At 38.2% G+C, this 12,018-nt stretch overlaps 1 protein-coding gene across 1 annotated transcript; it reads left to right on the top strand.

Moving 5' to 3' along the window:
• Positions 1-394: 394 nt before the first annotated feature.
• Positions 395-11,657, top strand: tdrd15 (tudor domain containing 15). The gene is made up of 5 exons (XM_058379386.1): positions 395-461; positions 2,518-2,581; positions 2,886-2,944; positions 4,652-10,256; positions 11,339-11,657. The coding sequence occupies exons 3-4, from the start codon at positions 2,922-2,924 to the stop codon at positions 10,044-10,046; spliced, it is 5,418 nt and encodes a 1,805-aa protein (XP_058235369.1). The 5' UTR covers positions 395-461; positions 2,518-2,581; positions 2,886-2,921; the 3' UTR covers positions 10,047-10,256; positions 11,339-11,657.
• The last annotated feature ends 361 nt before the right edge of the window (positions 11,658-12,018 follow it).

Below are 12,018 nucleotides of genomic sequence, written 5' to 3'. Positions count from 1 at the left end.
AAAATAAATAAATAAAAAATAAATAAATAAAACCAGCACATTCTGACTAAAACAATGTACTTTTGGGCTCAGTTTGTGTGACTTCGACTCTCATTACAGCAAAAAAAAAAAAAACTAAATTAAATAAAAATAATAATAAAACATTTTCCAACACAACACGGAAAAGGGACGTGAATTTAGTTCCTTCTTGCAATGTAGAAATTTTCATTTACATAAATCTACTTAGGCAATCAATCTCTTTAAGCTTGATCTTGATATATTTTCTTTTTTATTTACTTAATTGTGTTTTTTTTTTTTTTTGTTTCTAACTTTAAAGATGGTAATTTAACACTTTTAACAGTTTTAAGTCGGGAACTTGAATGCAGCGATTAGCGCGTCAGCGACTTGTGGGTAAAAACCACTCACTCAATTAGGAGTGAAAGGCGGAGGTGAAACTGAGGACGAGCCCCCCTTTTTTTGAGGTAAAATAAATAAATTACTGTACAGTGTGAATACTTTAAATGAAACCTGGGTGTTTGTCAAGGTGTATTTTTAACGATATGTCCGTGTTCCTACCAGAGAAAGTAGCTAAACAGTTCAACTGCGACATAAATTGGCTAGCAAGCTAATTAAACCAGTCTCTGCTTGAGCGCGAGACATCAGTGTTGCCTTGGTGACTAACGTCTTAGCTTTTTCCACACTAGCATCTCTTGCTAACTTCTCTCCTCTCTTTAAGACACTGAAATGAAATTTGAGGTCCAATGGGTCATTTCTGACTACTTTCGACATCATTTTCTATTTATTTGAGTAAGTCTTCATAAATAGGTGCCAAAATGTTAACAGGAAACAGTCGAGTCCTGAACCATCGCCATATTTAATTAAACTATGGCTAATCATTTCAAAATGGCCTCCTAATAACAATGAAAGCACAAGGAATACTAAATATCTGATCTACATGATACACAATTATCTGGTTGAATTATTTAAAACACTTTCACACAGATGAGTTGCTCATTAAGCCCATGGTGTAATGGTCATTATTTTATCTTGGTATGTATTTCATTCATAGTTCAATGTTTCTTAGAATAATGAATCATTCCTCCATTCCTCTGTTTTTCCAGAAGTGTCATGTTCATTCAAGTATATTTCTAAACAAGTTTTCTAACACTGATCAGGCATAACTTTATGACCACCTGTCTAATATCGTGTTGGTCCTCCTTTTGCTGCCAAATCAGCCCTGACCCGTCCTGCACTGTGTATTCTGACCCCTTTCTATCAGAACCAGCATTAACTTCTTCAGCAATTTGAGTAACAGTAGCTCATCTGTTGGATCGGATCACACGGGCCAGCCTTCATGCTTCAATGAGCCTTGACCGTCCATGACCCTGTCGCCGGTTCACCACTGTTCCTTCCCTGGACCACTTTTGATAGATACTGACCACTGCAGACCGGGAACACCCCACAAGAGCTGCAGTTTTGGAGATGCTCTGATCCAGTCGTCTAGCCATCACAATTTGGCCCTTCATCAAACTCGCTCAAATCCTTACTCTTGTCCATTTTTCCTGCTTCTAACACATCAGCTTTGAGGACAAAATGATCACTTGCTGTCTAATATATCCCACCCACTAACAGGTGCCATGATGAGGAGATCATCAGTCTTATTCACTTCACCTCTCACTGATCATAATGTTATGCCTGATCAGCGTATACTGGGGAATATGTAAATACAGGAAAATGAGCGTTTCCAATTATCATCTTAACATTGTTTGTAAAGTGTTAGATTTGGTGTTTCATTGTAGACTTAATCTTTCAAAAATCTCATCCTTTCTTCCACATGAAAAGATAAAGTACCACTTTTTTTCGTTTTTTAATTCTTTTTTTTTTTCTTTAGGTATCATCTATAATATACAAAGTTAACTGATGTTAACTTGATGTATATTCTTTGCTAGCTAAGCCAAAATGTAGCTAACTTTTTATTTCATGTAAACGAAGTCAAAACGTTCCAATTTTCCAACGTGACTTTTTTTTTTTTTTTTCAATATGACCATTTTTATTTCCGTTACCATTACGTCATTGTTAAAATAGATGAAACTTGGTTGAGGCAACCAAACTTAATTCCGTTCAATCCAATTTTATTTGTATAGCGCTTTTAACAACGGACATTGTCTCAAAGCAGCTTTACAGAACATAAGCAACAAAATAAGTCCTAGATGTTAGACAAAATCATCTCTAGTGAGCGAGCCTGAGGCGACTGTGGCGAGGAAAAACCCCCTTAGATGGTATGAGGAAGAAACCTTGAGAGGAACCAGATTCAAAAGGGAACCTCGTCCTCATTTGGGTGACACCGGAGAGTGTGATTATAAGGCAAGAATATTGAAAGGTAGTCTTTTGGGGGTTTTTTTTCTGTTGAAATAAAATACAGAAAAGATTCTTACACTAGTCTTGCCTTTAAGCTTAAAAGCTCATCCAGGAAAATGTTTTGAAAAGTTTTGGTATAGCTGTACATTTTTGGATTCATATTGGATTTTTATTTTACAGATTGAAGGGTGAGCAATTGCTTCGAATTGAATTCACATCGCTGGATATAAAATGATGTCATCAGGTATCTATAAAATCTGTGTTATAAATATGTTTCTATAAAATTGTGGCACTGATGTTAAGCTGGTCCAGATGGTGAGACATCCACATTCCTGTCACACTGAAATAGCTAAAGATTTTTTATAATTATTATATTATTTATTTATAGTATTCTGCTATTCTGTGTGATATCTAAGGGTTCAGTGAACTAAATTAAACGATATATTTTTAATTGTTTATCCACAGCCTGTATTCTGTTAGAGACATGAACTAAAGAGGAAGAGAGACACACTGCACATTGATATCTGTGGTTTGTTTGTGTTTTGCAGACGTGTGGTTTTGTGCGTGAAACTTTATCTGATCAGATGGACAGGAAACAGACAGAAGGGTGAGACACCTTTTTTTTCTGTTTAAGCTAATTTTGTTTTATATTTTTTGTTAATTTGCTTTGATTTATTAGTATTATAATGCCTTATGACTTTTAGTTTTAGGTTTCATTTTTTTATTTCAATTAGTCACTGAATTAGGTCAATGCTAAGAAGAGCAGTGTGTTTCTGCATGTTAAAAATCCTAGCCAAAAATCAGACCACACTTGAGTCAAAAACAAAGAAGCAAAAAAAAAACATCTGTATGTTTACAGATATGCTGTATTAAGGAATTAATATCAATTTTATTTTCTGCATTAAATTATATTTTTCCCCCTTATCACGGTGTTCATTAGTGCTTTAAATTAGTCTTAAATTATATTTTACATTTTTTAAACTGAATTTCTCTAGTCACGTGTGTACTCAGCTACTGTAGATTTTATAGAATTTTGATGGGTTTTTCCCGTTATTAATGTGAGAAATTCCATTTAAGCTCAGATGCTGTTAAAAATTAAAAATAAATTAAATTCAATAATTAATGTTTAGAAAAATATTCTACATTTGTTTATTAACCATCACAATTTTAATTATTAATATAGTTTTATTTATTTAATTATTTACAATTTCATTATTAGATTAGTTTATTAATCACTTATATTTAAAGTAGAATTTATTATTCATAACTTTTCTTTTAAATGCTACACTACACACACTACTGTCTTCCTGTCAGGTTGTGAGTCTAGACATCATGATGCATGTTGTGTATTGTGGAAATGCCTTTGAGAATCTTGATATCATGATTAATGTCCTTCTGACACCCAGGCTTTTATTATAGGGGCATTATAAATAGAACACTATATTGCCAAAAGTTTTGGGACACCCCAAAAAATCATTGAATTCAGGTGTTGTCCATAAAGACATGGATGAGCGAGTTTGGTGTGGAGGAACTTGACAGAGTCCTGACCTCAACCTGATAGAACATCTTTGGGATGAATTAGAGCGGAGACTGTGAGCCAGGCCAAATCTGGGACATTTGCCTTTACATGCACATGAATGTAATATGGAGTTGTCCCACTATATAGCTATAACAGCTTCAACTCTTCTGGGAAGGCTTTCCACAAAGGTTTAGGAGTGTGTTTATGGGAATTTTTGACCATTCCTCTAGAAGCACATTTGTGAGGTCAGGCACTGATGTTGGACGAGAAGGTCTGGGTCACAGTTTGCCAGTTTGTACGATGTTCTGGGTTATTGTGAAAAGTTGGTGAGATAGAAAATGACAAATGTGATGATGGTCTTGATGACATTTTATTAGCATGAAATATGATGCTCTGCATGAGCAGAATATACAGATGATTTGAGAAAGCTTTACAAAGTGCCACTGCATCACACTCTTTAGGGTAAAGATTAAGTGAGCGCTAAATCCTACTGCGTTGCTATCAGCAGCATTCTGATTAATGCAGTGAAGTGTAATGTTTATTATAAAATAAGTCTTGGAAACTTTCGAAGATGCAATAATTTAAAACATTCATTCAGGGGGATTTATAAACACTACACTAAATTTTCCTGGTAAGAGGGCTGGCTCTTGTTCCATAGCTCCTAACAAAAATACTGATTGTCTTTCCTAACTTTGTTTTTTGTTCTAAAAACCACATTGGACCTTTTACATTGATTATTATTAAAATGCCTATTTCCTGCTGTTTATTAAAGCACTTAATTAATTCTTCTTTTAGACTAAGGGAAGATTCAAAGCTTCCCGCTCCATGTGCCCTCTGGCCAGTCGACCTGAAATTAACACACATTGACTGCAATTCTGACAATACGTTGGTCCACTTTCAAGGTCAATATGCTACCATCTGTGAGCTGGACTACAACATTCTCCAAGTGGAAATTCAGAATGTCTCCAAAACAGCCGTATCTGTGGAAGTGGGAGACGTGTGCCTGGTGGAAGATTTGCTATCTAGCCGCTGGTACAGAGGAAGAATTCAGAACATATCAGGAGAATTGTATGATGTGTTCCTGCTGGATCATGGATATATTCTTACCGTTGGTCCCAGAAGTTTGTCCGCAATTTCAGATTCCTTACTCATGCTACCACCAAAGATTGTCTGTGGATTCATTGCTAATGTGCTGCCATTTCAGGAAGGCTGGGACCAACCATCGAAGGCATATTTCTCTTCTTTAATAGGCAGACATATCGAAGGATATATCCATGGTCTTTTGCCAAACAAGGTTCTTATTCTGGAAGTGCCAGAAATAACCAAAGATTTGTTGAGATTGAGCTTAGGCAGACATGTGGATACAGACACGTTTCTGCTACTGGTGGAACTGGAGTTAGAAGTACCAATTCAACAGAGCTGCGAGTCTGTTCCTGATTTGCTCATCGAAAAACAAATTGCACAAGAGATTTCCTTTAAGTCCTCTAATTTATGTGGCTATGAAAATATTCTTTCGCTCAGCGGCTCTAAGTTGGTTGTTGGACAGAAGGAAAGAGTTCGAATAGCTGCTGCTGTAAACCCTGGGTTGTTTTACTGCCAGTTGTCCTCTGCTTCAAGAGACCTTAAAGAGATGTCCAAAAAATTGGCACTGGTGTGCGAGTCGAGGAACGGTGACTTCAGTGACAAGGCAGGCGAAAATATGGGCTTACTATGTGCCATCAAAGGCAAAGATGAGAAGTGGCACAGAGGTTTAGTGCAGTGCCTCCCCGTTAACTCCCAGGTTCGAGTTGTGTTTGTTGACTACGGGTATTGTGAATCTGTAAAAGTTGAAAACATCTTTCAGTTACCTTCAGATTTTCTCCTGAGACCAGTCATGGCTTTCCCGTGTTCCCTTTCTTGTTTGAGTGACAAAGACAAAGCCACAGTGAGCCAGCAACTGGTGCATCTCAGAAATGGATTACTGGGTAAGGAGCTTGTAATTACAATCGATGACTTAAGAAAGGAAAAGAATGTCTGTTCGGTCACGCTCAGCGACGTGGGCAAATGTGCACCTTTCAAAACAGTGGCATGTAAAGAAGTCGATAAAATCTCACGCAGTGGTATTCTCACTTATGTGCACAGATTGAGTTACATTCTAAACAAGACACAGAAGGAAGGAATCTTAAGGAATTTGGTGGCTTTTGAAGACATTCAAGATGGCTCTGTGTTTGAGGGTTATGTCGAACATGTTCAGAACCCTCATGATTTCTGGATAAGAACAGCAAAGTCCAACGATCGATTTCAGGCCATGATGAATAAACTGACCGATCGGTGTAGCAGGTTACAACTGAACGAGGAAATCCTTCATGATCCAGTGCCTGGTCAACTCTGTTGTGCCATGTACGAAAAAGACATGCATTACTACAGAGCTCTTGTGGTGGATATTCTTGAATATGGTGCTGAGGTGTTTTTCATTGACTTTGGAAACACAGAAAAAGTCCCAAGCATGTTCATTAAAAAAATACCCTCTGAGTTTTCTGTGGAGCCAGCGTTTGCTCTCAATTGTTCCTTAGCTCATGTTCTTCCACTGGAAGAGGTCTGGACAGGTGCAGCAGCAAACTTCTTCAGGAAAGCCACCTCAGAGAAAGCTCTCCTGGTTCACGTCATCTGCAGAAGGGGCGATGTGTTTGTTGTGGAGATGTACGAGAAAGGGTTTGAGAAAGGTGAAAGTATTGAAACACTTTTGACGAAGACAAAAATGGCAGAAACTTGGACGTATCGTGTGAAAAAAACTCCGAGTAGAGCTGTTGGAAAAAACAATAAAACAGGCAAGAGCTTCATGAGAAGGCAGTTTGCTGAGAATTCTTGTAAGAGTACGCCACAGAAACACCCTAGCAAGGTGACGAAGCAAGAGATTGCCACAGAAAAACAAACCCACACTGAGACACAAAAACGCAATGCTGTTGAAACTTTCAAAGGTCATAAATATAAGCCAGGAACTGTGATTAGTGTCCAGTGTTCACATGTCAGTTCCCCTTCAGATTTTTGGTGCCAGAACCTGAAATACAAGAATCACTTGAACAGATTAATGCAAAGACTACAAACGTTTTACCAGACAAATACCTCTGTGTTCCAGCCCTACAGTGAATGTTGTGCTGTCCAGTTTCAACAGGACAGCAAGTGGTACAGGGGGTCCATTCTTGAAGAAACGGATCAAAATGTTAAGGTGATTCTAGTGGACTATGGCATGGTTGTGCAAGAAAATCTGCAGAAACTTCAAGCTCTAAATCCAGAGTTTCTTGAGCTTGAAAGACAAGCATTCAGATGCAGTTTGTACAAGTTGACTGACCCAGAAGGAGGTGATATGTGGTCTGACGAAGCGAGCACCTTGTTAAAGGATTTTACTTTTGGAAATTGTGAGCTAAGATGCAAAATCTACTACCAGGTCAATGTTGCAAATAAAGGCTTCTGCAATGTGGTTGATTTATACACATCTCTTCAACGAGCCTCCGCACATCTTATAGAAAAGGGTGTAGCCAAGGAAATACAGCATCCAAACCAGCTACTTCCATTTGTCTATCCATGCTCTTTTGTTTATTCTTCTTTTGACATTACCGTTGGAAGTGAAGAGTTGGCGTACTCCACTCATGTTGTTAGCCCTTGGGAAATCTATCTCCAGCTGGACAGAAATACTGAAATTATTGAGCAGCTTATGGACAGGTGTGTGAAGGAAAGTGAAGAGTTAATGAGTGGGACGCATACCAGTGAAACTGGCAGTGTTTGCTTGGCCAAATACTCTGAAGACGGTATGTGGTACAGGTCATTTGTTTGGCCTGCTCAGTCCAGTCTACACTTTAATGTGTTCTTTGTAGATTATGGAAGCAAGCAGGTTGCTGAAAAAAAGAATGTATTCCCCGTTCCCGTAAAGGCGACTGATTTGCTTTGGACACCTATGCAAGCTTTAAGGTGTAGTCTTTTAGGTATTCCTGAGGAGGAACATTTGCCTGAAGTTAATACATGGCTTGAGAAGGCCATTCTCAACAAGGTACTTCGAGCAAAGTTTGTTGCAACAAACTGCAGTGGACATTTCACCTGTGACCTGTTTGATGGTGACCTTCATATCAATGAGAAAGTAAGAGAGATTTTTGCAATTCATAGACAGAATGATAAATCTGTCAGGAAAACTATCAGTGATTGCTGTAAAGAAGTGTGGAATGTATCCTCTGTGGCCAACAAATTCAAGACCAGATGGAGACCTCATGTGGAATCTGTGGTCAAATCACAGAGGACACCAGGCCATAGCAAAGTCATACAGGGAAATGGACAGCCTTGGCAAAAGAAGTCATCCAAAATAAAATCTTCACAGAAATCTCACAATCTAAATGGTAGTTCTACAATAAATGGCCGTGGCTTAGAAAAACACAGCCTGAAGCCCACAAAGCAACTGCAGAAAGAAAAGTGCACCATTTCAAGCACTTCTAAAGTACAGCCCTCTAAAGTGCTGCCAAAGGTTAGTGATCTACCAGCCATCAAAATTGCAAAAGGATTCAGATGCATAGGGTTCGTTCCTCACTACGACTCTGCTGAAAGCTTCTTTATCCAAATGGAAAAGGATGAACAAAATCTCCTTAATATAAGAGAGGAACTAAACAGCAGCCCTTTCACCAAGAGCTTGCAGAGTGTTACCTCAAATGTAAAAGTAGGGGATCTGATTGCTGCTAGGTATGACGAGGACTTGGCCTTATATCGAGCTGCTGTCAAAGGTATAGAATCCAATGGTTTCCTAAAAGTTGAATTTGTTGACTATGGAAACACAGCAACTGTTGACAGTAAGAAAATTTACCCATTAGCAAGCAAGTTTCTGTCTCAGGCAAGATTAAGCACTCCATGCAAATTTTTAAAACCATACATTTTAGAGGATGTTGAGTCTTTACTCAAATGTGACAAACCTCTGATGGTGGAGTTTGTAATGAAACTTGGCAATGCATGGGCAGTGAGCATTCAGAGACTTGATCCATTGCATGAGTTGAGAAAATCTGATCCTGCTGAAGGAACAGAAGAAAAGTTTCCAGATTCAGACCAAGCCAAACAAAGGCAAAAGCTATATGCGGCAGTGAATGAAGATGACACTTCCTTCACAAGTATCTGTGAAAAGACTGACGCAGAACCAGTAAGCATTAAAGAAAGCACCAAAACACACAACAATAGAAACAACGGCAGTAAAATGGTTCAAGAGAAAACCTTAGAAAAAGTCCAGGCCACAAGAGCCGTAGATTACAAGCCGAAAGCATGTGCCTACAAATCTAAACCTGCTGAGAAACAAGATGTTGGTCAAAGCGATTTGCCACAGAAGCCTGAAATACATATCAGTGTTACAAAGAATGACATTTTGGATATATCAAACAATTCCAGTAGTTGTACAGGTTCAAATGCACTTGAAACCTCTGTTAGACTGCCAGAGAGAGTAGAAGTAGATGGACAGGATATCGGTCAGTCTGTTGTACATGAGCCAGCTTCAGCACATGATTGCCCCACACCCACGGCCATTCCTCCTGAGAAGCCAATGGACAAAGATGATCAGATACGACGCTTGTTTCTCGCACCTATTAAAAGGGATCAAGAATACTCAGGATTTGCAGCAGCAGTCACCACACCTAGTGAATTTCACATCATACTTGAGGACCTACTTGTAATCATGATTGCTGTATCAAATGTCCTTCAAGATCTTTCAGAAGACTTGGCTCCGTTGCCAGAGGCTCATCTGATTCCCGGTACCGGCTGCCTGGTAAAGTCTGAAGAGAAGAAGAAATGGTGTAGAGCAGAGATAATACAATGTGACGACGCATCAGTGACCGTGAATCTCGTTGATTACGGATACTATATACATTTGGCATGCCAAGATGTCTGCAAACTTAAAGTGCTTCCTGTTGAGCTTGCTGGACTTCCAAAGATCACTTACCCTTGCTTTTTAAGAGGAGTTAACCCAGCTGATGGGCTGCATTGGTCTGATCATGCTGCCCTGTTTTTCCAACAGTGTACGTATCAAAACAAACTTAAGATACACTTCAGACACTACGTATCAAAGGCACAGTGGGCGGTTGATATCGTCGCGTCCAACAAAAATATTGCCAAAGAGCTGGTTGATGCTGGTCATGCTCAATATATTGACACTGTGCTTGGAATACGGTTTCAGCAAGAGCTAGGCCATTAAAGGGTTAATCAAGTCCAACTTTGGAGAGAATGCCTAAATCTGCCATGCATGAAGAGATACAATCAAAGCTGGAGAATGTGCCACAGATATTTGGAAGACTTGGAATGATGCTGAAGAAATTTCTAGAGGCTGTAGTACAGGCTGAAGGCCTCTTCAGTGGAAGCTCTGACAAACATGGATCAGCAGAGGAAATGTCTAGGTTAATCCAATGTAAGTATATTTTATTACATTACATTACACCGATTAGGCATAACATTATGAGCACTGAGAGGTGAATAACACTGCTTATCTCCTCATCATGGCACCTGTTAGTGGGTGGGATACAGTATATTAGGCAGTTTATGTGTTAGAATCAGGAAAAGTGTAAGGATTTGAACGAGTTTGATGAAGGGCCAAGTTGTGATGGATAGACCACTGGATCAGAGTATCTCCAAAACTGCAGCTCTTGTGGGGTGTTCCTGGTGTGCAGTGGTCAGTATCTATCACAAGTGGTCCAAGGAAGCAACAGTGGGGAACCAGTGACAGGGTCATGGGCGGTCAAGCCTCATTGTTGCACGTTGGGAGTGAAGGCTGACCCGTGTGATCCGATCCAACAGACAAGCTACTGTTGCTCAAATTGCTCAAAGTTAATGCTGGTTCTGTCAGAATACACAGTACAGGACGGGTCAGGGCTGTTTTGGGAGCCAAAGGAGGACCAACACAAGAGTAGGCAGGTGGTCATAAAGTTATGCCTGATCAGTGTTAGAAAACTTGTTTAGAAATATACTTGAGTGAACATGACACTTCTGGAAAAACAGAGGAATGGAGGAATGATTCATTATTCTAAGAAACATTGAACTATGAATGAAATACATACCAAGATAAAATAATGACCATTACACCATGGGCTTAATGAGCAACTCATCTGTGTGAAAGTGTTTTAAATAATTCAACCAGATAATTGTGTATCATGTAGATCAGATATTTAGTATTCCTTGTGCTTTCATTGTTATTAGGAGGCCATTTTGAAATGATTAGCCATAGTTTAATTAAATATGGTGATGTTTCAGGACTCGACTGTTTCCTGTTAACATTTTGGCACCTATTTATGAAGACTTGGATCAGTATAGAATAATCACCAAGTGTTTAAAATCACTGAACATTAGCCTTTGGTGTAGAACATCTGCAGAGATACCTCCTGAAAGTGTCTGTTTTTCCCTCAGAATGCAAGATGCTTTGCCTTTGGCCTAATTTAATATAATTTTTAATATAAACCTGTGATTTTAATTCCATCCTAAACATTTACTCCACAGGTTTCTGCGGACTGCAGTGAACTGGATTCCATGTGAAATTTATGCTGAGAAAACGTTTTGAAATATTATTGCTTGATTATTTTGATTATTAATCTTATTTGGTTAATATTTACGTGTTGTCTGTGTAATTTTTCTCTCTGAAATTAGGAAAGATATTTGGTTGTGTTAAATGTTGGGGTTTTAGAAGCATGGACTTTTTCAGTCTTTTTGTTTTGTTAGCTGTTAAAAACAAAACAAGTATGTGATTGTTGTTATTGATTGTAATGAATATTTTCATTTGTGTGTTATTGTGCAAAAGCACTGTATTGTTTTCCCCACAGTGAGCTTTTATTTTTTATTGTTTGTATCTGAATGTTTAGTTTATTATTATTATTATTATTGTGTTCAGGAGTTCAGAAGAAGATTGTTTTTTGACATAAGTTTTGAGTTTATTACGATATTGTACTTTAAAATGACAAACAAAACTTTATCATGCCTGTTCGTGGCCAAGTTTAGATATAATAATGTAGATTATGGAGAGATTTATTCCTAGAATAAAATGTGGGAAAATTGTTGAAGAAATGTGTTGTGATTGTGCTAATAAAGTGTGACAAAGAAAAGCAGGAAAAAAATGATTAATGAGTCAGTTAATTGATTGATTGATTGATTGATTGATTGACACAATAAGAAAATTCAGTAAT

Source organism: Hemibagrus wyckioides, linkage group LG25 (assembly GCF_019097595.1).
Source record: "Hemibagrus wyckioides isolate EC202008001 linkage group LG25, SWU_Hwy_1.0, whole genome shotgun sequence".
NCBI classification, from domain to species: Eukaryota; Metazoa; Chordata; class Actinopteri; order Siluriformes; family Bagridae; genus Hemibagrus; species Hemibagrus wyckioides.
The sequence above is the reverse complement of the archived record's forward strand: the minus strand, read 5'-3'. Positions and strand labels throughout refer to the sequence as shown.